The 27,062-nt window shown below is 38.9% G+C and overlaps 1 protein-coding gene across 3 annotated transcripts in view; it reads right to left on the bottom strand.

The window, feature by feature from the left end:
• Positions 1-27,062, bottom strand: part of DOCK4 (dedicator of cytokinesis 4) — a 477,852-nt gene that overhangs the window by 254,315 nt on the left and 196,475 nt on the right. For all 3 annotated transcript variants that reach the window (XM_070787253.1, XM_070787255.1, XM_070787254.1), the window contains exons 2-7: positions 24,708-24,791; positions 22,293-22,333; positions 20,278-20,333; positions 15,445-15,541; positions 8,922-9,070; positions 4,909-4,993 (exon numbers count right to left, since the gene is read on the bottom strand). In XM_070787253.1, coding sequence (XP_070643354.1) covers positions 4,909-4,993; positions 8,922-9,070; positions 15,445-15,541; positions 20,278-20,333; positions 22,293-22,333; positions 24,708-24,791 — 512 coding nt within the window. The remainder of the gene's footprint in view (positions 1-4,908; positions 4,994-8,921; positions 9,071-15,444; positions 15,542-20,277; positions 20,334-22,292; positions 22,334-24,707; positions 24,792-27,062) is intronic.

Raw genomic sequence — 27,062 nt, 5'->3', positions numbered from 1 at the left:
CAAAGGAAGCATCATACATTCATAAAACTCCATCTCTTTAGTTTCTCAAGTAGTTTTTATTTTCTGAAATTGCTAATTTATTTACTGATTTACTTAAAAGTTCAGGGTAACAAAGCACAAACTTCTATGAAGAAATGAGTAACTACTAAAGGTTAGAGCTGGAAAAACAGATATAAGAACTAGGAGATGTATGTTCTTTACTTCAAACAGTGCAAAGTTCCCAGCATCCATCATGACATTCACTAAACACTGAACGGAAGAATTAGCTCCCTTACTCATGCAGAGAATCCAATATATCTAGATCAGTGGTTCTCAACCTTGGCTGCACTTTAGAATCACCAAGAGAGCTTTTAAAAAATACTTATGTCCAGGTCTTATCCCAGAACAATTAAATTAGAATTTCCAGGGGGTGGGGGTCCAGAGAGGAGAAGTTTTAAAAGCTCCCCAGGTGATTCTAATGTGCAGTGAGGGCTGAGAATCACTGATTGAGATCACGCGAAGAGAGATGCAAATCCTAGCAGATTGAAAAATGTATTGTTACATCTTTTGTATAATTACTGCCTTGAAACATTTGGTCTCTGAAATTACCTCTCTTCCCTCACCTATAATGTTTCCAAGCCTAAGATGGATTTGAACTTGAGTAGGTTATGAGGACTTGTTTATCTTTTGGTAATTTACTACTTTGGAGAAGTGCTAAAAATATCTCTGTGAAGATATTATTACAACAGCAAAATGAAAAAGGCAAGTCCATACTTCAAGAGCTATGATTTGATAGTTAAAACACAGAAACAAAGCTCTGTCTCTGAAATAGACAAATCTATCTCTGAAATAATTTACAGTTATAAAGGCACTTAGCAGTTACTCTAAATGTAATTACATTTTAACTAGACCTTTGGGGAAAGAAAGAGATGTATTCCAAAGACTTAATAAAGTGATACAAATTTTTGATGCTCACCAATGCATCAATTACTGGGTGAACTGTCTATATACACCAGGGTTCTCACCTTCAGCACTACTGATAATTGGGGCTGGTATTCTGTGTTGTGAGAGCTTTGTGGGACGTTTACCATCTTCTGGCATGTACCCACCAGATGCCAATAGCACCTCTCCTGACCCCCTGCTCCACACCATCCCCAATTGTGACAATCAAAACTTGTCTACAGACATTGCCAAATGGACTCTATGTTCGATAACCACTGGCCTACCCACTAAGGATCACACAGCAAGCTGCTAACGTGATCTTACAAAAACAAAGAAAGTTTCCTAAAAAGATTCTCCTTATGCACAAATTAACTAGAGAATCCAGCCAATAAGGTCTTCTTTTATTTACCGAAGGATCAAGCTCTGGTCATTGGCAGTAAACCAAGTGGACATATGTTAACACTGTGAGGCTTAGCACATTTCGCTGCTTAGATTAGGTGAGAAAGATCTGCTAACAAGGCTATCAAAAAACCGAAAACAAGACTTTCTTTTTTTTTCTAATGATGCAATATGGAATTAGTAAGATGCAAACACCTGTGTTTCAAATATGACATGGCAAAGACACAGCAAAAGAAGAGAAGTAGCAACAATTAATCCAATGTCCTGTGTTGGCGCATTTTACCTCCATGACAGGATCCTTGATGCATGAGTGACAATAAATCACTACCCCACCCCCAGCCACACGGGATTTGGTGGTGGTGCCTGCCCACTCTCCTAGATGAAGTCAGCACAGTCAGTCATGTTTACATAGAGAAAAGGGCCAGTGCTACAGACAACCTGATTACTGCTGCACCAGGACATAAACAGGAACTTGAAGCTGCCTTAGAGAAAAAACATGTCCTTCTGAAGTTTATAATTATTCGAGGTTTCCTGGAGTACTGTCCCAATTTCATTTAAAATCACAATGTTTCTGACAAATGAAGACTGTGAACTAAGTTCTGAGCTATAAAATACAAAAAAAAAAAAAAAAATCCTTATCATCTGTCAGTCATCACAGCCCAGATGAGACCCCAGAATCCTATCAACATAACACTCCCAGCAGCCACAACTAAGAAATTGGAATGTCCAAAGAGACGAAATAAATTTCTCATCCTATAGATGACATTAAGTAAAAAGCAGATAGATAAAATTACATACATACAAAATCAAACTTGGGAAAATAAAACATATTTTTGTCAGATACTGTTAGTTGGTTATGAAATATCTGACATCCCTAACTAAATATGGGGATGTGATCATGCCCTAGCCAAAGAAATATAACGGCAAGTATTGTGTGGGGTTTCCAAAAGGGCTCATAAAGTAGCTGAGTCAACTGAAAGAAATCATTCTCCTTCCTGCTGTTGGAGAGCAATGTAATGGCTAGAGTTCTTGCAGCCATGTTGTACTATGAAGCATCCTGGATAAAGGATCCTTTTTTTGCTTCTGACATCATGAATCCACAAACAAGCCCAAGACCTGCTGCCTGGGCTTGTATACTGTCAAAGAGAAATAAATTTCTATCATGTCTAAGCTTCTATTATTTATTTCATTGAACGCAGTCAAATCTAATTTTAAGAAGTAGCACAGTAAAATTCACTCAGTCATGTCTGACTCTCTGTGACCCCATGGCCTATACAGTCCATGGAATTCTCTTCTCCAGGAGATCTTCCCAGTCCAGGGATCAATCCCAGCCTCATGCATTGCAGGCTGATTCTTTACTAGCTGAGCCACCAGGGAAGCCCAAGAATACTGGAGTGGGTAGCCTATCCCTTCTCCAGTGGATCTTCCCAACCCAGGAATTGAAGTGGGGTCTCTTGCACTGCAGGTGGGTTCTTTACCAGCTGAGCTACCAGGGAAGCCCCAAAGACACAGCACGTAAGGTAATAATTATTCTTGCCACCATGCCTTTCTAACAAGGATGAAATAAAGATGAGAAAAGAATGAAGACTGACTGAATGCTTAGGTGCTTTGCAAATGTTATCTGTCAAGGAAAGGCAGTTCACATGCATGTCTTATTTAATCTCCCAAACAAACATGATAAGAATGATTTCTTCATTTAATAAATGAAGAAACTGAAGCTCTGAAACATTGAGCAATAAGTCCAAGATCAGAGAGCTGGTAGAAGGAAGAGATGAAATTCAAATCTAGTTTTTTTGATCTACAGCCATGGTCTTCTCATAATATCATAATGACTTCAAAACCATTAAGTGATTGCTTACTGAGTGCAAAGCACTGTACGAGATGATTTCAGACATAACAAAGGGAGGTAAGACATGGTGCTCACTCTGAAGAAACTTCAGATTGATTGAGAAATTAAAACAAAAGTGAGAGACAAAATTTGATGCCCAATAGTTAAATAAACTATAATAAAAATATCCCATTAGAGGATGTGTCTGACAAATTCTAGTGATTTTGTTACACACACACACACACACACACACATATATATACACACACACACACATAAGCTAAGACTTAGTGATGACTTTAAACTTTACTTTTAATCATCTCTGCCCTCCTCCCTCCAACCACTCTTTAACTGTGTTTTGGCTCTGTACTTGACACTCCACTTAGCACTAATATCACAGAGGGGTGCAGCATGGAACACCACTCTCAAGAAGCTCAATGTAAAGGAAATTCTTCACAGAAAAAGAATTTATTCCAGCTGACATAATGAGCGTTAAATAATCTGAACAGATTGATGACAAAGGAAAAAAAACTGAATGTGGTATTAAAAATCACTTTATCAAATGAGACATATGCATATTGGATTTACGAATGATTTTTTTCTCATGTTTTTCAGATAATCTCAGGTCAAGAATAATCTGCGATTCTATGAAGAATGTTATAAATTTGGGAAGCTACCTCCAAAGAGGCAGGATCTTCCAAAAGGAATCCACTATTGACCACAGTCATTCCTCCTTGGAACATTATGGAAAGATACAGCAGTAACTAAAGCAAAGCAAAATTACACCTGGGATGATGACTGAATGTCTTTCCAGCCACAATTTTCTTTGATTTGAGGTTTTAAAAGAGCTTAGTGAATAACAGGGACTTCCCTGGTGGCTCAGTTGGTAAAGAACCCACTGCAATGAATAAGACCCAGGTCTGATCCCTGGGTCAGGAAGACCATAGAGAGGAAATAGCAACCCATTCCAGTATTCTTATCTGGGACATCCCATGGACAGAGGAGCCCTGGCAGACTACAGAGCCTGGGGTTGCAAGAGTGAAAGATGACAGCGACTGAAACATCACCCCACCAGGGAATAACAAGAGATTAGGTAAACTGTATACAAATATTAAGAATAGGAGGCAAAATACAAGACAGATGGATCATTCAGGGAACCTAGATGCCAAGTAAACAACTAGACTGTAACCTATCATGTAACTAGGTAAAAACTCAAGTCATGGGTGGTGTCGTGGTGGGCGATATGACCAAATATCTTATGATTATTAATAAGCTTCAGTACTCAGAAATGGTCTCGGAGAGATGGGGGCTAAGACCAGCATTTGGAGACCAAGGAGGAGACCCTTTCAGGAGTCTGTGCATGTAGTGATAAGATGGGATGGAAGGGAGTTAACACGCTGATGAGCACTAACTGGAAACACAACAATGTCTTGATACATGACAGATAAATATACAACTTGTGAGCATTTCACTAGTCCAGGCAAAGTACAGAGATTTAGGAAAAGAACCTAAAACTTCTTTGGCTTTACTTCCTAGTACCTGGGAGTTGAGGACTCAGTAGGAATGTCAGGTAATTCTGAGACAGGTAAATTATCTCAGTTTTGTACTTGGGGCAGGGTCACCTCAGCTCTCAATTCTCTTTACTTGCTCCAAATTAAACCTGGAACATCCTGTTCTTACAAAATCAAGCAAGTATGAAAAGTGTCATGGAAACCAGAAAATCAGCAGTGAGACTGTGAGCCACAGATTGCTATACCTACCAATCGGTAGAGCTCAGTAATGCTGATGTCCTCTGGATCCACCATCGCATACTCTTTCCTAGGCACCAGGTCCAGTCCCAGTTGTCTAGAGAACAAATTGCAAATGTTTGGAAGAAAAGTCACCTCAACAGAATATATTTAAAATAATTATCTTTACTGTATCACTCTAAAAAACATTCAATACATCACCCTTTGTGCTTCTCTCACCCAAACTCTTTACCTTATATTAACCCTTTGCAGTGCTCGGACTAAGTAAGGAGGCTGAACACTGGGTATAACTTGAGAAACAGAAGATTACAAAGGCGAGGAAACAGGGATGGGGTGGGGATGGGCCGGCCCTCTTGGTGCAGTGCTTTTGCCACTGGGGGCCTTGGTTCTACAGAGTGGGGAGCCTTTAGCACCCTGCAAACTATTACCACAGAAACCCTTCCTCATTGTGCTGGCCTGGAAACTAGACATAGACATCATTTTGTTCTAGAACACAGAGTTGAGGAGAGGGAAGCCTGGCCTTGAGGATTTGACCTGGCACCAGAGGTTGGTTTTATGCTAACACAGTCACTGAACTGCTCTGGGGCATCAGGAAGGAAGAATGAATTGATTCTCCCTCCACCAGCATCATCACAGGAAAGTCAGAGGACAGCACAGGGCTCTATGGAGAATGGAGAATGCCATTGTTGTAACTCTGTTTGAGGCTTTCAGGCAAGAACACTTCTTCTGATGGCCCTGATAGGGAATGAGATGACTATCTCCTCCTTCTCCCAAGCTTCCTCCACTTTTGTTTTCCCTTTCAGTAAGAAAACTATATTTAAAGGAATACAGTAAATGCACAATCTGTAAACTGTAAGACATTTTAAATAAGTTGTCAAACTCAAAGAAAGCAAAATCAGACCTCTGAAAATGCATGAATTTGAGGATGATCTAAATAAATTATATTGCTCATTTTCATACATCCATGTTTTACCAACTTACCATAAATTAGCCATAGAATTGCCCAAAGCATAAGCTGGAACTTACATGAGTCAAAACTGAGCCATGATTCAGTCATAATTAATGTTTTTCCCTCTTTTCCCTTCCTTATGTCATTATCTTCCTTCCTAAAACTGAAAAAGTATCATCTTCTTGCCTGCTCTGTATTTCTAAGCTATTTTTGATAAGCTAACTTCATCCAACTTTCTTCCTATTTACAAACTAGTCTTTTAAAGGAGGACTGGCATGATGACTAAGGCCCAACATGATTCAGACAACCAAGTTTTTTTCAAAACAAAAAGGAAAAACATTCAAAAACATTCAAAACATGAAAGATGGGCAGCCTAAGTCATGGTCAAACAGTCTTCAGATCTACCCCTCAAAGGGCCACACCATTACACACAGTGAGACTGGAGGCTCCCTGCACATGGCTGGCATATCCCATCTCTCAGGAAGCGCTCCGTGCTGTGAATCACATTGGTCTGGAGTGGACGAGGCCTTAGATCTCTTCTGGCTCAACTTATTCCTTTGACAAGCGACAAGCAAAGAAACTGAAGTCAAGGAGGGCTCAGGAATTTGCCTCACATCTTAAAAGAGGAGAATTTCCAGTTCAGTGTCTTGCTGTATTCCACCCCTGCCCTTGATTCCCCACAAGGAATGAATCTCCCCAAGATTAATGAATTAGGGCTGCTCTCTTGACTGTCTATAAAAGGATGAATGGCACAGCTCACTCAGCGAAATAACAGAAGGACTCTGGACAAGATAGAGGTTTAAAATGTGTTATATACTTCACTCCTGTAGTATATATGTTAGCAGGAATCAAAACTGCCTTTTGATAAAGTGACATCCTACACTTAAAGGAAGCATTACTCTTGATTTCAAATTGGTTTTTCCAGATTCAGTAAGAGGCAAAATCATCTGTGGTATCTTTTACTGCCTTCTTCTTTCCTATCTGCTTTTCTTTTTTTCTGTTGCTCTAAGATGCTCTGATCAACACAGGATCACAATAAACTGTGTGGATCACAATAAATTGTGGAAAATTCTGAAACAGATAGGAATACCAGACCACCTGAGCTGCCTCTTGAGAAACCTGTATGCAGGTTAGAAAGCAACAGTTAGAACTGGACATTGAACAACAACTGGTTCCAAATAGGAAAAGGACTATGTCAAGGCTGTATATTGTCACCCTGCTTATTTAACTTCTATGCAGAGTACATCATGAGAAACGCTGGACTGGAAGAAACACAAGCCGGAATCAAGATTGCTGGGAGAAACATCAATAACCTCAGATACGCAGATGACCCCACCCTTATGGCAGAAAGTGAAGAGGAACTAAAGAGCCTGCTGATGAAAGTGAAAGAGGAGAGTGAAAAAGTTGGCTTAAAGCTCAACATTAGGAAAACTGAATCATGGCATCATGATTCTGGTCCCATCACTTCATGGGAAATAGATGGGGAATCAGTGGAAAGAGTGTCAGACTTTATTTTTTGGGGCTCCAAAATCACTACAGATGGTAAATGCAGCCATGAAATGAAAAAACACTTACTCCTTGGAAGGAAAGTTTTGACCAACCTAGACAGCATATTAAAAAGACTAGATGTTACTTTGTCAATAAAGGTCCATCTAGTCAAGGCTATGGTTTTTCCAGTGGTCATGTATGAATGTGAGAGCTGGACTATAAAGAAAGCTGAGCGCTGAAGAATTGGTGCTTTTGAACTCTGGTGTTGGAGAAGACTCTTGAGAGTCTCTTGGGCTGCAGGGAGATCCAACCAGTCCATTCTAAAGGATATCAGTTCATTGGAAGGACTGATGTTGAAGCTGAAACTCCAGTACTTTGGCCAACTCGTGCGAAGAGTTGACTCATTGGAAAAGACTCTGATGCTGGGAGGGATTGGGTGCAGGAGGAGAAGGGGACGACAGAGGATGAGATGGCTGGATGGCATCACCGACTGGATGGATATGGGTTTGTGTAAACTCTAGGAGTTGGTGATGGACAGGGAGGCCTGGCTTGCTGTGGTTCATGGTGTCGCAAAGAGTCAGACACAACTGAGCAACTGAACTGAAGATGCTCTGAAGGTTCAAACAGTGAATGGGGACTTGGGGAGAGAGGGAGGCCATGACCTTATAGGATACCAAGGGACCACTTATCTTCCTACGCTTGAGCCCCCATAAGCCTAACATCATAGTCTAAGTTGGCTTATTCTAATTTCTCACCAATACATTAACATTCATATTTAGCACAATATCAGCCTCAATCACTGCTTTAAATTACTAGATTTAGTATTTAAAGTACTTGGTTAGTATTTTAGATTAGTCAGTTATGTCTTTTTTCTTTTTTTTTTAAGAGCAAATCTTGGTCAAGATCAGTTTTTTATCAAGTTTTCCCAAGCAGCTCCTCAAAAGACACTAACACATATGCACAGGCAGAATCAGGGCAGTAAGGAAAGCCACCCCTCACCCTTTCCCCACCACCACCCAGGATACCTGCCCCTAAGACTTTTAACAGAAGCTATCTCCCTCCACATAACATCAACAATCTATTACTACAACAGAAAAGAGGGATGTATTTAGAAAGAAAAATGCATGTCAAACCTAAAGCCTTTTTGAAACAATGTGGAGAAGGAAATGGCAATCCACTCCAGTATTCTTGCCTGGAAAAGTCCATGGACAGGGAAGCCTGGTGGGCTTCAGTCCATGGGGTTGCAAAGAGTCAGACACGACTGAGCACACAGTAGTAATACTCTCAGTGGAAGTTACATATCTGACTGACCCCAGTGAACATTTTGTATTTCCTGAGCATGTGCCCACTGTCAGACCACACAGGGCAGTTGAGAACTGACAACATCCTGGGACCCATACCAGCCCTAGAAGATGCGGTTGTCAGCTCTATCAGTGACAGTCTGCACTAAGCCCCCCAAAGGAGAAAACTGGAAAAGCTTCCTCTGGTGTTTTCCAGAGATATGAGCACACGGTGGCTCACACCTCTGTTGCAGTCACACCCTCGTGTGCACCCACCAGAGCTCATCCCTGCGGTGGCGGGTACTCACTCGTTGCCCCAGTCCAGGCGGGCGGTGATGTGGCGCTTCACGTCTTTCATCCGGTCATGGGTGAGGTGCCCCACCAACACCTGCCGCCGCAGATCCAGGATTTCATTCATGATATGCCACAGGCGGTGGAAGAGATCACCTTCATTTCTCTAGGAAACACGCAAATGTGGAGATTCAGCAGTCAGACACTGGACACGGGGTAACCACAGAGAGCAGAGGGCGAGTCCCATTTACCCTCTATGTGCTGGGCACTCTGAAGACAGACTTTGCATTAACTCTCTCCTCGGGTCCTAAAACGTACTCACTTCCCTACACCCTTTCATCCTGTTTCACAATGCTGCTCTCCTGCTCAAGAATCCAAATCCAACTTCGCTTCTCAGGCTCCCCAAAACACACATCATATCACAAGATCCTGATGACATCTCCACACCTGAGTTTGGCCTGATCTCTGACTTCACATTCTCTACTTCCCTTTCCACCTCAAATCCTCTCTTTCTTTGCTGCTGCTAAGTCACTTCAGTCATGTCCGACTCTGTGCGACCCCATAGATGGCAGCCCACCAGGCTCCCCTGTCCCTGGGATTCTCCAAGCAAGAACACTGGAGCGGGTTGCCATTTCCTTCTCCAATGCATGAAAGTAAAAAGTGAAAGTGAAGTCGCTCAGTTGTGTCCGACTCCTAGCGACCCCCTGGACTACAGCCTACCAGGCTCCCCCGTCCATGGGATTTTCCAGGCAAGAGTACTGGAGTGGGGTGCCATCGCCTTCTCCGTCTCTTTCTTTAGCTCCCTCCAATTCTACTGTCCTTCAAGGCTACAGCTGACTTCCACCTGCCTCAGGAAATCGTCCCTGACAGCTCTTGCTCACATGCTTTTCTCCCTTCTCTGAAGTATGGCTGCATGTAATGAAAGCCAATTCAAAGGAAAATCTTATTTTTGAATTACTTCTTGTGTGTTGGTCTTGATGCTTTACTGTTTCCCATCAGAAGCTGGGTACATATAGGACTCTAACGCTCATTCATTGATAAATTTTCACTGCTAGCATCTGGCCAGTATTTAGACTTTAAAAAAATGTTTTCTTTCTAACTTATTAAATTTTCGGGTAAATTCAAGCTAACCTCTTGTGAAATTCATCAAGCGAGGACGATTAGTTGGAAAGAAGATTGGTTCAACTCCTGGCTTCAAATCTTGGTTTTGCCACTTAACTAGTTTTATAGGCTTTGAGTATGGCTTTTGTCATCTGTGAAACACGCACATGGAAGGTTATTAGAGATAACATTTGTGAAGAGAGCCAGATAAGACAGTGATTAAGAGCACAGACTTGAAACATGAACTACCTCACTCTGCATTCTAATTTGGCCCTTCACTGGCTAAACACCTGTGGCAATGTATCAACCTCATGGAGCTTGTTTTCCTATCTGCAGAGTGGCTATCATAGGACTTATCTCACAGGCTTGTTATGAAGATTGATGACTTTGTATATTAAAACTCTGAGAACGATGTTTGACCCACAATAAATACCATGTAAGTATCAGGTGTTACTAGTGGTGTTATCATTACACTTTTGATCCAGAATAAACTTATAAACTTAAATCCAGATCCTTTAATAAATACTGAATCTTTATCAAAATCTAGGTGTATGTCTCTTACCCACAGATATTTAGGGTAAGCCTTTGGTAAGTATTTCACCTTTCATTAACTCTTCATCTTTCTTAAGCACAAGCTATGCTTTCACTTTCTATGAAAACTATTAATAGGCTATATGAATAATGGTATGAAAGTATTGAGATTATCATTTACCAGAAGTCCTCTACAGAGATAAGCTGCCAAAAATACCAAATTCTGTCTAGTCATAACATTTTTTTTTTACTTTACAATATTGTATTGGTTTTGCCATACATCAACATGCATCCGCCACAGGTGTACACGTGTTCCCCATCCTGAACCCCCGTCCCACCTCCCTCCCCATATCATCCCTCTGGGTCATAACATTCTTTAGGGAAAAAAAAAAAGTGGAGATGGATCTTCTGCTTCATTGATGCTTGGTGACTAGAAGTGTTCTGGGGAACTGAGTAGGTTAGACAATGTGCCAGTTGAGCAAGAAACATTCTCCATGACACCATCCCTTATTCTCTGAGCTAGACGTAATCTTGCTCTCAACTCCTATAGCACTCTCTTGAGCCTGTTCTTCTACGACCTCTCACTCTTTCCTCATGTTATACACTCCCATACAAGTCATTACAAGAGTGCTGTAATGCAATACTACTGTAAGTCACTGGTCAATGCCTGTGTTCTTCACCTGATGTGAGTTCCAACCACAGTGGCTGAGACTGCCCTGTGTAGTCCCAGCAGCTGGAGAATGAAGGAAGAAACACCTTGATTTCAAGGAGCTTTGGGCTTCCCTGGTGGCTCAGAGGTTAAAGTGTCTGCCTGCAATGCAGGAGACCTAAGTTTGATCCCTGGGTTGGGAAGATCCCCTGGAGAAGGAAATGGCAACCCACTCCAGTATTCTTGCCTGGAGAATCCCATGGACAGAGGAGCCTGGTGGGCTACAGTCCACGGGGTCGCGATGAGTCGGACACGACTGAGCGACTTCACTTTCACTTTCACTTTAGGGAATCTTGAGAGGTGCAGTCTGTTTAGATCATATAAGAGAATAAGCAGGGGAGATCAAGAAAAACTTGAGAACGGACCTAGGGATTATCATATTAAGGGAAGGAAGCCAGATGAAGACAAATATCATATGATATCAATCATACATTGAATCTAAAAAAATGATACAAATGAACTTATTTATAAAACAGAAAGACACAGACATAGAAAACAAACACTGTTATCAAAGGGGAAAGCGTGGGTAAATGAGGAGTTTGGGGATAGCAGACACATACTACTATATATAAAACAGATAAACAATAAGGGAACTGTGCAGCATAGGGAACTATAGCTGTATAGTGCACAAACTATGTTTAGTATCTTATAATAATCTATAGTGAAAAATAATCTGAAAATAATACACACACATACACACAAACTTCCCTGATGGGCTCAAATGGTAAAGAATCTGCCTGCAATGTGGGAGACCTGGGTTCCATTCCTGGGTCAGGAAGATCCCCTGGAGAAGGGGATGGCAACCCATTCCAGTATTCTTGCCTGGAGAATTCCATGGACAGAGGAGCTTGGTGGGCTACAGTCCAAGGGGTTACAAAGAGTTGGACATGACTGAGCAACTAACAGTTTCACTTTCATATATACACATACATATATACAGACACACACAAACACATATATATATATATATATATATGTATATGTATAACTGAACCACTCTGATCTTCACCTAAAACTAACACATTGCAAATCAACTATACTTCAATTAAAATTAATTTAAAAATTGAAACTCAAAAGAAACTAGAGGAACTCCATGGGCAGAAGGAAGAGTCCACTCAAGTAGTCAAAGAAATTACTTACCTAAGGAAGATATAATACAAGCCAAATCTCATGTGGCAGGGAGACAGCCAACTCCTGCTTAACATGACCACCACCATGTGAAGGGCACCTGTCTTGCTTTTGGGGAAGTTGTTCTGATGTTGTCCAGAGGGATGGGCTTGATTTCCTAATAATGTCACCTCTAGCACTTAAGTTCAAGAGCACACTGAGCTGAGAAGAAGTTGGATTCACAAAAAAAAAAACCAGTCGGTCTGCTCTCCCTTTCAGAAAGGGGTGGCCAGAACAGTGACATACTGCAGCACCCTCCCCAGTAATGCATGAAAACAGTACATAACTGTTTTGATAGCTAGTCAGAAAATGACGCCTCTTTAAAAACTAGATGTTAAAAAAATGGATAGTTATGAAGACTCTTCAGGAAACATGAAAAATGCTTTTAATTTAATGTTCAATGAAAGAGGCAGGGTACAATATTAAACACTTAAAATAGAAAAATACATGACCATTTTTACAATATATCAGAAAACTTCTGCAGCATTTATCTACAAAAAATGAACTATAAGTATTTTAGCATTATAGAGAATGAGCAAGTTTTGATTTGCCTCAAGATGGAAATAATATAAATTTTGGAGCAGCAGACAATTTACAGCCAGGTTTTCCTACTTAGCTTGTGACCCTAGATAGATTATCTCTGATGAGATTTGAGAATAAAAACTACCTGGTAAAGATGCAGGGAAGAGAGCTGTGCAATACCCTGCTGAAGGCCTGCACAAAGGTACTTGGGAGAAGATGACCTGTATTTCACCTACAGTTTTAGTTGTTACTGCTATTTTATTAAGTGATACTTTAAAGGACATTATTTAGACCATGACCAATGTACTGAAAAAAGCAAATAGCACTTCTTGAGCATCTACCATGTGTTTTTTTTTTAATTCTAAATGTTCTACATTATATTAAAATAAAGTATATCTCATATACTGGTTACCACTGACAACATATGAGTAGCTCATCAAACACCTTCCAGTGGAGACGCTAGGCACCTTAAAGCTATTAGGGAAGACCATGGACAGCATCCCGATACACTTATGCATGAACTTGAACCAAAACATTTAACAAAAACATTTATATTAAGAAAAGAAAAACCAAAAGGTCCAACAGACCCAAGTCAGCCAAATTCTCAAGGTTAAAAATCTAGTATCTCCAGGTTAAATTTTATATTTGTTCCTAAGAGAACTATTATTCTAGTCTTCAAAGAAACTTTGAAATAATCATTTATCTCCATCACTCAGGATGGTAGGAGGTGAGGAAGTTACTCTAAGAGCTTACAACACGTAGATTTTCAAGCCAATCAAGTAGTCCCCAAAATAGATGCTCGCAGCCTCAAAAGCAGGTAAAAATAGCTAGATAAGGCAGAATCAAGAGGAATTCAACTTTGATTCTCACTAGCAGCTACATAAAAGGGAAAGTGCTCATGCTTTAGCTCAATTAATGGTTCACACTTACATTGTCATTATCTTTATGGTGGGTATTTAGGATGCAGCAATTTGCACATTTCAGTTTTAATTTTCATCTTAATGTCGTGCAATATTAAGTGAAATAATACTTGGATTTTATTCTTTCCAAGACAAATGTTTAAAATCTAAGGAGATCTGCATTTCCTTTGTACTCTCCCAGCCCAGAGCCCAAGTTCAGTTATCCTGACAGCGCATTTACTGCACCCCAGCAAAGTCTAGATGCCGCGTTTCATCTAAGATTATCTTGTGGATTTTAGTAGTGAGCCCTAAAGCCACCAGCTCCGGGAGGGCATGGTCAGAGAAATCCAACATCAAATGGGTTTTTATTAGTGACTTTTAAAGATTTTCTTGCCTCAATGAAATATTCTATTGCATTTTCTATGGAGCGGAAAATAAAAATGGTCATTCTTTGTCCATGTCCCTCACTAATTTGGATTCTTCTCTTTGACAGGCTATTTCAAATCAAGTTGTCAGGATAAGTACACCTTTGTATTTTGAGCACATCCCTTCAAATGACTAAGCTGTTCTCTAAATTCCTTTGAAAATCAAAGAAGAAATAAACTCATCTTTCCCCAAACATCACCCCCAATTCCCCAGACAGTGGTTCAGTGAGGGCGCTAGATTTACATGTGAATCCCAGCTTAGTCATAGTCATTTTTCAACTGCTTGGCCTCCAGTAAGTACTTCACTCTCATTTTCTTCATTTGTAAGCTAGGGATGATCATAGTCTTTATTTCCTTGAGTGGTTGTAAGGCTTAAATAAGATACTACATATAGAGTAGTTCTTACAGGGTTTGCAACACAGAAGGTTCTCAGTAAGTATAATATGTAAATAGGTACGTGTTCGTGTGCGTGCTAAGTTGCTTCAGTCGTGTTCGACTGTTTGTGACCCTGTGAATTGTAGCCTGCCAGGCTCCTCTGTCCATGGCATTCTTCAGGCAAGACTACTGGAGTGGATTGCCACGCCCTCCTCCAGGGGATCTTTCTGACACAGGGATCGAAGCTGCAACTTTCATGTCTCCTGCACTGGCAAGCAGGTTCTTTACCACTAGCACCACCTGGAAAGCCATATATATACGTATATACCCAAAACACTGACTCCTTTTTTTCCCAAGAAACATTCCTTTCTCTTGTAGTTCTAGAATCTTCTCATTGATTCTAAATAGCCTATCATTTTTAGTATACCTGAGCAATGTACAGAGAATTAGAATATAATTGAATGTCACCATTATGAAAATTATATTGAAAAAAAGCTTATTTCTCTGTGACAATTAAAATTATTCAGAAAGCCTAAATCTAGGTTCCATGTAAATGATCCTATTTGATTAGATGCCAGGAAAGTAATTTTTTACTTTCATACAGCTTGAAAAAGAACTTAGAAAATCCATGCTGGATGGACACAGGAATAAAAGTCAGACTATGTTGTATTAAGCTCTCTATCCCTGATTCCCGGAGGAGTGGGAGTGACTTACAGCAGGTTCTCAAATATTAGTTGACACTCACCCCTGTTTAGATATTTCTTGAAACAATTCTCTACTGAAAAAACGATACCATTAAAAAGTTACGTACCACATAGAGTTGTTTCCACATAGTTCCCCAGTCTCTTAATGTTGATGTCATTTCTGTGATCACAGAGTCTTCAGTGGGAATAACCATTTCAAATTGTCTGTGAAATTGAACAACAAGTATATATGCAAATGACATAGACAGTAATCTTTTAAATATTCTAAAAGACCAACTAGGAAAGGAAGCTGCCTAGTTATTTTTGGTTCTGCAAACAGAAACCAGGATCTGAATATGAACTTGTGTGAGGAATGTGATGTGGGTTATGGCAGGACAACACCAGAATGACCAAGCACTTCACCTAGATCAAAGTTTAAGCAGTGTGGTGAAGCAACACTACCAGTGAGGTTGTGCTCCAGGCACAGTCTGATCTCTGAACAGCAACTCACTCAAATTCTCCAAGCCCAAAAGTCCTTGTATGTAACCTGAGGTTACCAGGCCATCTAGACTGTGAGATGGCTCTTGCCTTCCAAGCGCTATGGCCATTGGGCTCAAAGAAAGTGAAAGGCTCATTCAATGATCGTGATATGATGGCCGCAAACAGCCAAACTCACTCAGTATTATAAACAACTAGACACTGAGGTACTGACTGAATACTCACTTGATCTCATTAACACCTCATTTTTATTACTTCCAAACAGGACCATGAAAAACGATTACTGGTATCAGTAATGTTGTCACGCATCTCAGAAGACATCACAGGTATTTGAATATCCATTGCAGAATGCTCCTCTCCATGATTAGGGCAATATATTCCTTCTATTTCTTTTCTGTGTGTCAGAAACTATACTTGGAAAATATTCATACCAATATTAGCAGGGTATCTATGGTGGTCCTGATGTTGAGAATATATATAAGGAGATGGAGAGAAAAAACCAGATTGAATTTGTCTTCTGCATCCTATGTTTGACATATAATAACCTTTATTTTTTCATCTCTCATTTCTTTTTTCTAAATTCTTCATTTCTGTGCAGGTTAAAATGGGTAAGTGCCTTTAATTCTACTTCCCAAAAGAATGCTAATTGACTATACTGAGGGGGATTATCTTCTTCATTTGAGTATCTTTTTCTAAGGACAATATTCAGTGTTCAGCAGATGATCAAGGGAAATTTTTATTTCTTATCATGAGGCTATTAACTGTTATGTGTTCCTTCTTGATGTTAAGTCCAAAGTGTACATAATTGTCTTTTGTAAAGTTTTCTCGGCAAGTATGGGAATTAAAATCTTGCCTTGATTTCTTCACCAACAAAGCCTCATTTCATACTGCTGCTAAAATACCCTGTGAATATTTTACTTCTTTCTAGAGCTTAAACATAGTTGAAGATGTAAAACCAGAAATAAAAGTAAACAGTAATATATGAACTTTGACATATACAGAACCTTTTATCAAGTCTACATAATTGACATTTTCAAATGGTAGTGCATTTATTTTGCTTTTCAAGCAGCTGTTGCAATTTAAATGATGAGTATTTAGAGACAGACATTATAAAATGATAGAACACAAAGTCTGGGCAGGAACAATGAATTCCCAAGAAAACTCAACAACCTACTTAACATTTAAAAACTGACATGCCCACAGCAAGAATTAAACTACAAAGAAGTGACCTCACCATTCACAAACTATAATTAAAGGACCCCCACCTCGCACCCCCATCAGTTTTGCACTGCTCTGAGACCCAGGAAAGAATATAAAGGCAATTTAGTCTGTGGGAAGTTGGTCTGGGGTTTGCTCAACCAAAATGTACATTTTTAAGAAGCACAAAATTGCCATTTTTGGTGAGGCAGCTGTTTCCTCTTAATTATACCAAAATCAACATTCAAACGGTCTGGCATAAGTAGCTGCCCCTGAAATTATATTCTGTTGAGTTATTCTGAGATGTACATTGCAGTTATTTTGTCCTGGTGGGCCATCAGTCTGCTAATCCCCTTAAAATAAGACAGGCAACATCAAAAGCCTAAAGAGATTGCTCTCTGGGAAAGCAATCATCTGGCAATACATGTTCTCGAATGTTTTCAGGTTAAAGTTTTTCTTCCAGTTAACGGTCCTAGAACCTAAAGTCTCCATCAATTCTAACTTTTTTTTATTTAAGAAAATAAACTTTGGTTCTACCCTGAGGTTCTCTTGCTGTATAATGCTCATCATGCCCTGTGTCAGGTGTCGAACCCACACCAAGTCTTAAACTAACAGGACCAAATTTTGAGACAATTTTATCCATCTTTAAACTTCTTCAGAATCAAGGGAGCCAGATATTCATGCCTGCCAGTTACTGACCAGGACAAACAAACAAGGTACTTATTTCAATTAAAACTATGTCCCACCACAACACATTTTCAGAGAGGGAGGACTTAAACTACACGAGGGATGCTTGACATCATCTTTGCTAGCATGCTGTCTATTTTCTCTTCGTCAGTCTACATGTAGGATGGGGGCAGGGTGGCTCTCTGCTCTGGAGGGTTTTTAGGATCAGGGTTGGGTTTGGGGCAAAGGCAGCAAAGAGACTGGCTGCAGGGGTTGGCCCAGGTGGTTCCTTTAAGGGACAGGGTAGAAAGACCCAGATCACTAGGCCAGAAAGGTCAGAACAAAGAGTAAGCATGTGTTTTCTGGACGGTCCCTTGGTTTACTTGAGGAGGGCTGGATAGACACTGGTTGGAGAACTCCAAAAGGACTGATAACTCTGCTTGACTCACTTCTGGTGGGTTATATCTGCACAACATTTCTGAAGGACACACATTCATTAAAAGAGTTAATAGTAGTGGCAATTATTAGTATTAGAAATATATTTTCAATCTAATACTTTAAGTTCATGGGGTCGCAAAGAGTCGGACACGACTGAGCAACTGAACTGACTGACTACTACTACTATCAAAAAAGGTCTTAATGACTAGGATAACCATGATGGTATCGTCACTCACCTAAAGCCAGACATCCTGGAATGTGAAGTTAAGTGGGCCTTAGGAAGTATTACTATAAGCAGAGCTAGTAGAGATGATAGAATTCCAATTGAGCTATTTCAAATCCTAAAAGATGATGCTGTTAGAGTGCTGCACTTATATGTTAGCAAATTTGGAAAACTCAGCAGTGGCCACAGGACTAAAAATGGTCAGTTTTCATTCAAAACCCAAAGAAGGGCAGTGGCAAAGAATGTTTAAACTACCAGACAATTGCACTTATTTTACATGCTAGCAAGGTTATATTCAAAATCCTTCAAGCTAGACTTCAGTAGTATGTGCATTGAGAACTTCCAGATGTACAAGATGGGTTTAGAAAAGGCAGAGAGAGGAACCAGAGATCAAATTGTCAACATTCACTGGATCACAGAGAAAGCAAGAGAATTCCAGAAAAACATTGTCTGCCTCACTGACTACACTAAAGCCTTTGACTGTGTGGATCACAGCGAACTGTGGAAAATTCTTCAAGAGATGGGAATACCCGACCACCGTGCCTGTCTCCTGAGAAACCTATATGCAGGTCAAGAAGCAACAGTTAGAACCTGACATAGAACAATGGACTGGTTCAAAATGGGGAAAAGAGTACCTCAAGGATGTATATTGTCACCCTGCTTGTTTAACTTATATGCAAAGTACATCAAGCAAAATGCCAGGCTGGATGAGTCACAAGCTGGAATCAAGCCTGCCAGGAGAAATATCAACAACCTCAGATATGTAGATGATACCATTCTAATGGAAGAAAGTGAAGAGGAACGAAAGAGTTTCTTGATAAGAGTGAAAGAGGAGAATGAAAATGCTGGCTTAAAACTCAACACTGGTCCCATCACTTCATGGCAAATAGATGGAGAAAAACTGGAAACAGTGACAGATTATATTTTGGGGGGCTCCAAAATCACTGCAGACAGTGACTGGACCCATTAAGAGATGCTTGATCCTTGGAAGGAAAGTTGTGACAAACTTAGACAGTATATTAAAAAGCAGAGATGTCACTTTGCCAACAGAAGTCAAAGCTGTGGTTTTTCCAGTAGTGATGTATGGTTGTGAGAGTTGGGCCATAAAGAAGACTGAGCACTGAAGAACTGATGCTTTGGAATCGTGGTGATGGAGAAGGCTCTTGAGAGTCCCTTGGACTACAAGGAGATCAGACCAGTCCATCTTAAGGGAAATCAACCCTGAATATTCATTGGAAGGACTGATGCTGAAGCTCAGCATCAGCTGAAGCTCCAATACTTTGGCTACCTGATGTCAAGAGACGACTCATGGGAAAAGACCCTGATTCTGGGAGAGACTGAAGACAAAAGGAGAAGGGGTTGGCAGAGGATGAGATGGTTGGATAACATCACCCACTCAATGGACATGAATTTGAGCAAACTCTGGGAGATCATGGGAGACAGAGGAGCCTGGCGCACTGCAGTTCATGGGGTTTCAAAGAGTCAGACAGGACTTAGCGACTGAATAATAACAATAACACACAAGGATATGTTTTTAAGCCCAATTAGGAAAATAATGGCAGACTCAGCTACTTATGATCAGTAGTGAATCTAGGAAATTCCTGGGTTGAGATATGACTCAGCATGTGATGGCTATGACTGCTTGCTTCCCTACACAACAGGAAACCAAGAAGAACCAACTCCTTTTGTTTAAGATTAGGTAGATTCCACAATTTCCAGGCAATGAGAGACCTCCAGTGCCCTAGATTGTACTGCTGTCCAACATACAGATGTGGTTCTTTCATTTTCTCCACAAACTGCCTTAATGTCATCTGTCTTTTATCTAACAACACAAACAATGGCAAGAATCGATTCATTTTTTCAAGACAATAAGTCTTTCAAATTCCAAAATAGGCAATGATTGTGTGAAAACTCTCCATCAATAAAATTTATTTCTTACCCTTTGTTCTTTACACAGGCATTTTTCAAGTGAACGTAGCTGGAAGGAAATATACCCTGGAAGAGAAAATGTGAAGGTTATGTCTATTACAGCAGAATAAATTTTAGAAGTCATATATATAAAATATCACCACACAACTATAACAATACCAGGAAGATGAAATCTCTAACACATTCTCTAGGTGAAATCCACTGTAGCTTAGAACCAGTAATTTTATTTTGAATATTTATCAGTTTACAAATTTAGAGATACTTTAGAGATAATCAAAACATTAAATCCCACTCAAAAATATATTCTATATAACAGAAATTTTTTGTATTTTCAAGAGTTCTATATGGAAAGCATGTTAAATAAATTTTTTTAATATTGCAGTTTTGAAAAAAGGGGTTTTAGTTTGCTTATTTTGGTTGTAGTTCTTTTTCTTCTCTTCAAACTATTCATGTGTCTATTTGAAAATACATACTAAAAAAATACCACTACTATGAATTTAGAAACAGTACGTATATTACATGTTTAAGAATGATCCTTAATGAAAACATAGCAGCAAATCATCACCGGGCTGCCATTCTGATGGAACAAAAATTAAACAAAAGAAGACAAGCCAGCTTAAAGCTCTTTATTGTAGGGAAAGGCTAGGGCAAGGAAATGGTTCCTTTGTTCTAAATGAGAAATTGAAAAAAAAATTTTAAAAAGAGCAATTTTATTATCCATTAAATGACAATATTCTCTGAATGATTTTTTATGTACAATTAAAGGGAAAATTCAATTAAATATTTAGGAAAAACAAATGTCATTTGAATACATTATCACCACTGTGGGTCCAAGGATAACATAAAATTTAACTAGCAAGCTCTGTATATACAACAGTAGTAAATAGGCATAGGTTTTTAAAAAAAAAAAAAACACCATTTTTTTCCTTTGGAATTTAAATTTACCTCAATATGGTAGGAATAGCAAATTAGAGTAATTATTGGAATTAACAAGAAGTCAGAAATTGAGGTTCTTTAGAAGAGAAATAGAAGCAAAAAATCTTAACACTTTTTAAAGTATGTTCTAAATGAAAAATATTGAAGTTACATATGCATGTGCCCGCAGATGTCCAAAAATAACTTTAAATGAGAGCTAAAGTATAGACTATCCTTTAGAATGACCTAAAATAAATGAAATAAAGTAATTAACACAGTTGGATGATCCAGGAAAAAAGGTATACTTAAACAGAAATGCAGGCAAAATAGATTAGATAACATATTTTGGAAATGAGAAGTGACACACTTTCTTATCTACAATCCTTAGAAAACCAGAATTAAACCAAAAAATGAACATGGCATGTAAGAAAATATTAGTGAATGTGGGTAGCATGGGTAAAGATGGGAAGATAGGAACAAAGTTGAAAAATATAGAAGTAAGGATTAGTGTTAACATCATAAACTGCACAAAGGAAAGGTAAAAGAAAACTCATATTACTTCCTACTATAATTCCTCAGGATTTATATAAATATATAACTGATAATGAGTCTTAGTTTTTGTCTGGAATGGTAAGAAAGACGGACTCTTTATAATTTGATTCTCCCACATTTCACCTCCTCACACCTAAAGGGACTCATAACATACCTAAAATAAACCACTCTCCACATCAACTTTCACAAATGATATCACAGAAAACAAAGATTAAATACCTCTATTCATTATTTCTTTTGGAATATATATTTCTGCTGCCTGAATTTTAATTTAGCTCTCTGCAAAACTCACACTTCAAAAAGATTTTGTTTATATATAATGAGCTTATTAAGGTCCTCTCAGTATAAATTTCAAGAGCTACACAGGATTATCATTTGAATAGTGTGTCTTAAGTATAATCCAAGTTCAAAGGAATTTCCAAAATTATGAAAATCTGTATTGCCGTTTAGTATTTCAACTAAGAGTCCCAACTGTAATTTCAATTGTATAATGAAATAAAGTAAATAACTGTCTTTCTTAAAAATCCCATAATTCCAGTTAAAAGCAATTATTTTTACCTTGATATTTGGGTTTTTTAAGGCAAATCCTCTGTACCAGCCTGTGGAGAAATAATCATGGTCATATTTCAATAAATAATTACAAGACTTTGAAGAAATAATTAGAAATCAATGTATCCTTTGCTGACAGAATTTTACCTTACATGAAGATATTCTAGGTATAAACATGTGGGAGTTGGAAGTAGGCTAGACTATAAAAGTTAAGTGACTACAAGTTTAAGTCTTCTATCAATAAAATCATTTAAAAATTGTATTGGAAATATACATAAAAAATACAAACATGCATAATGGAAGTAAAGGTTTGGGAATCAGAGTACTGGGCTTAAATTCTGGTTTTACTATCAATAAGTATTAGCTGTTGAATCTTGGGCAAGTTAAGTGACCTCTCTGAGCTTAGTTTCATTCCATTTTATAAAATGTCACACTATATCTCAAAGAAATTCAAGAATCTACACAAGATTTAATATAGTTTCAAACTGTCTCTGCCTGAATACAAAGCCCTGACTCTACCACCAAAGACCAGTGCTTAGCCAGCAATTCTGTACTGAGCTCACACATTGTCTACCATCTTGGGTAAGGATCAGTCTGATAGCATAAGAAAGAAGCCAGGTCTCATCCACTTAGAGCATTAATGGCATGCTTTCATCCAGACAATGTCCCACCAACTGACTCACCATAATTTTTATTCTGCAGAATGTCTATTACTTAACCTCCAAAGTGACTCAATCAGTTTTACAGCACTGTCCTTAAGGGGGAACATAACTTTTTAGAGTTTAAAACAATTACAGGGTATACATATTTATATGAATTTATATAGCTAATATACGTGTGCTGTGTGTGTGCTCAGTTGGTTAGTTGTGTCTGACTCTTTGTGACCCCATGGACTGTAGCCCTCCAGACTCCTCTGTCCATGGAATTTTCCAAGAAAGAATACTTGAGTGGGTTACCATTTTTCACTCCAGGAAGCTAATATACAGCCTCCTATAAATGTATTCTTTTCAACTTATTGTTTCTTCAACTATAGTAACCATTTTGCTTATTAGAAGAAATTATTTTATCATAAAACCAATGTTCTATTGAATTGAATCTTTTTGATTAATTGAATTTTTAGAAAGAAGTATTTGAGTTTTGTATTTAAATATTTTTGTTCCTCATAAGTTTTCTTAAAAAAAACATTTTATAAAACATCATTTTATAATCAGCCTGGAAAGAGTAGAATGAATTAAGAATTGCAAACTCTATAATGTCAGGATTTATTAGATTCCTCAAAGACATCCACCCAAGAAATATATCTATCCTTAAACAATTATTTTAACAGTAACCAAAACTTCTTGAGAATTGCAGAAATGTCACAGTGAGGTCCCTGTCCAACTACACCATACAGAAAGGTTTTTACATTACAAAACAGCTCCCATAAGCTGAGAAGTATATTTTCATCCATTCATAACAGATTTTATATTTATCTGTAAACGAAGTGGAAACAGACAAAATATATCTGGCAATGACAGAGAAAAACCTTATATTTTTAAATATATCAGTGACACTGGACAAAATAAATGTCCATGTATCACCACCATTTAATGACAGGCTTTAAATAAAAGTAATAGTTCTATTTGGGAAAACACAATTTTATCAATAATGAACCTTAATATGATAGAGTCTTAGCATATTATAAATTCCTAATAAGGACAACGTATTGAGAGGAAAACCATATCTTTGGATATGCTGATGGGACTTTACAATACGGCCATTTTGTTAAGAAAAAAAAGAGTAGTCATTTTATCTGGGATCTTTTTAAGGACTAGCATTTAAGGATGTTTTGTTACAAGGAACAGAAGCATTTGAAAACATACTAGGTTGATTTAATGAGGTACCTCTTATATAAATTAATCATACAAGTTCACTTAACATTTCAAATGGAGTAAATAATTTCAGTCCAAATTTGGGGGAGGTGAGGAGGAAGCGGTTACAGAACTAGAGCAGAGTTGGCCAGGGCAGGAGTCCCACCCCAAGGAATCTGGTTACCCAACCTTGGTTAAAGCATTTCTGCTCTGGCTCTCTGTTTCTTTCTGTCCTGGGGAGCCCACCAGACTCTTGACATTCCAAGAAGGGCCTTCTAGTTTGGCCCTGAGTCATGAACTCTCAGAAATTCAACAGTCTCAATTGCATCTAGCGAATATAAATAAATAATATTAGGAAAAAATATAATCAGCTTAAAAATACCAAACAATGTTTTCCCATAAGCCAAACATTGAACATGCAAGAAAGTAGTTTTGTAAAAAATGGTTCATTGTGACCAAGGGGAAAATCCTAGAGATTAATAGAAGTATGAAAAGAATTTGTAAATTTTATGAGCTGCCTAATGCAGAGGAGATCGTTTACCCAACTGCAAACAATCAATACTAGTCTACTTACCATCACACTTCTCCAGGATCTGAACTGTATCTCCAATTTCCAACGACAGACCATATGGCACAGTTCCTCGAAAACTGGCAATAACTGTAAGAAACGACACAGAATATATAGAGATAATCATGTCAGTTATGGCCAGTTATACTGCTTACTATTGCATGTTATTGACCAGGAAAAACGAACGTGAACAGGAAATACACCCTGATAGTTGGAACTGGCTGTCATATTTTAATGTGACATGTTTCGGAAGAAAACCAAAGCGAAATGTTTGGTCAAACAAGTGTTATTAATACAAATTTCAAAGGTGTGATAGTTACTACGATAGTAGACAAAATATCAACATCACCAATAACATACATAAACAAAGATACTGCCTGAAGAGCTGCACCAGGAGTGTCCCTCTACCTCACTGCTACAATCACTCCCCATTCAGAAGCCCATCCCATGGTAGTGACTCAATAAATATGTGTTCAATAATAAATGAGGACTATATGTCTTACTCATTAATAAGCTTGGTTGACCTTTCTGCTATGCTGTCTTCAGGATATTTCTTTTCCATACACTGTAAGGGCCTCAAGAGAAGGGACTATGTCCTCACTGCTCACTGCTCACTACTGTGCCCTCAGGGTCTAGCCCAGCACACGGTGTTAAAGTAGTCTTCTTCTCTGTAGTAATCAATGGTAATGATTACTTCTCTCCCCTGGGTCTAAACACATGGACAAAATGACAATTCCCACATGCCTTAGCTCTCAGATAATTTGAACTGGGGGAAAAGGGGGCACACAGGGAGGAGTCACCGTTTAGCCTTACCTAATGTTTACAGACTGACTGGTTTCTGAAACACGGTGCGGGGCTGGGCAGGACTAGGATATAATACCAGAGATTAATCATCCCTAGGCTGCAGTCCATGGGGTCGCTGAGGGTCGGACACGACTGAGCGACTTCACTTTCACTTTTCACTTTCATGTACTGGAGAAGGAAATGGGAACCCACTCCAGTGTTCTTGCCTGGAGAATCCCAGGGACGGGGGAGCCTGGTGGGCTGCCTTCTATGGGGTCGCACAGAGTTGGATAGGCAATTTGAGGGGTTAAGAGAGAATGAAGGACAGAGATTCTTCCCAAGAAATTAACACCTGAATCATAAGAGAGACAAGGCTAGAAAATAAAGGACCTCAACACACAGAAAGAGAAGACCCATTTCCTATTAAATATTTCACATGCTGAAATCATCTTGCAAGTCACATCCAAAAAATGATAGTAGATGCTTCGACTGCCTGATTTTTAAAATCCCCCAACTTTGGAAGTGAATTTTATAATTTTCTCTCTTTCAGATTGAATCTTTCAGTAAGATTTAGAAACAACACCAATCCCCCAAATAAATTATTGTTACTGCTATGAATGTATTTTAAAAGCCTGGAGGAACACATGAATCTGTCAAAAATCAAAACATGCCAATAAGTAATGGGCTTTCAGAGAAGTCTAAAGCCATTTTATGATCTTAAAACAAAATTAGCAGTAGCAATCAAAACACAGGACAGAAAACATAGCCCAAAGTACATGAGACAGATAAAAATAACTACACAGTAACCAAGTTAAAACATTTTAGATAAGCACTAATCCATGATGTCATTTTCTAACTATAACCATAAATACCCTATGACCTCATGTTGATAGCCTCAACAGTGTTTGCTTGAAAAATAATCAAAGGTCTGTATCCTGACAGAGCACTTCAAATAACTTTCAGGGACCTCTTAAAAGGAATCAACAACCAAATAGACAGTAGATTGAGTACAATATAAGACTCCAAGGCAAACTTACCCTCAGAATTGCCTTTTTACACTCATGAAGTCACCTTAACCTCTCACAACCCTAGTATTCAACCCTGCACAACTGATGCTTCTCTTAGAGGTCTAAGTGTGTGGGTGCCCTAACTCAGCTCTGGGTATAGCTCTGACCACTCACGAATGCCCATGTTAACTCCCAGGCAGCCAGAAATACCTCCCCTGCTGCTGGTGGCTCTCTCCTACCCCATCACCTTCTTGAACATGGCGGTACCACTCATTAGCTTCATTCTTCACCGCCCCTTCAGGCCTCAGCCCTTCACCTCACTGCTCTGAAACTGCTCTCTCCCCACTGTCACTACCTTCATATCACCTTTCAGGAGGCCATCTTCTCTTCCACTACTTCTCTCATACCTTCCAGCCTTCTACTGTAGGTCAACTTTCTTAGCCCTCTTTTTAAAAATTTACTTATTTTCGATTGGAGGATAATTGCTTTACAATATTGTGTTGGTTTACGCCATACATCAGCATGAATCAGCCATAGGTATATATATGTGCCCTCCCTGTTGAAACTTCCT

Source organism: Bos indicus, chromosome 4 (genome assembly GCF_029378745.1).
Source record: "Bos indicus isolate NIAB-ARS_2022 breed Sahiwal x Tharparkar chromosome 4, NIAB-ARS_B.indTharparkar_mat_pri_1.0, whole genome shotgun sequence".
Classification (NCBI taxonomy): Eukaryota; Metazoa; Chordata; class Mammalia; order Artiodactyla; family Bovidae; genus Bos; species Bos indicus.
Note: the sequence above shows the minus strand (reverse complement) of the source record. Positions and strands in the feature narration are given on the sequence as shown.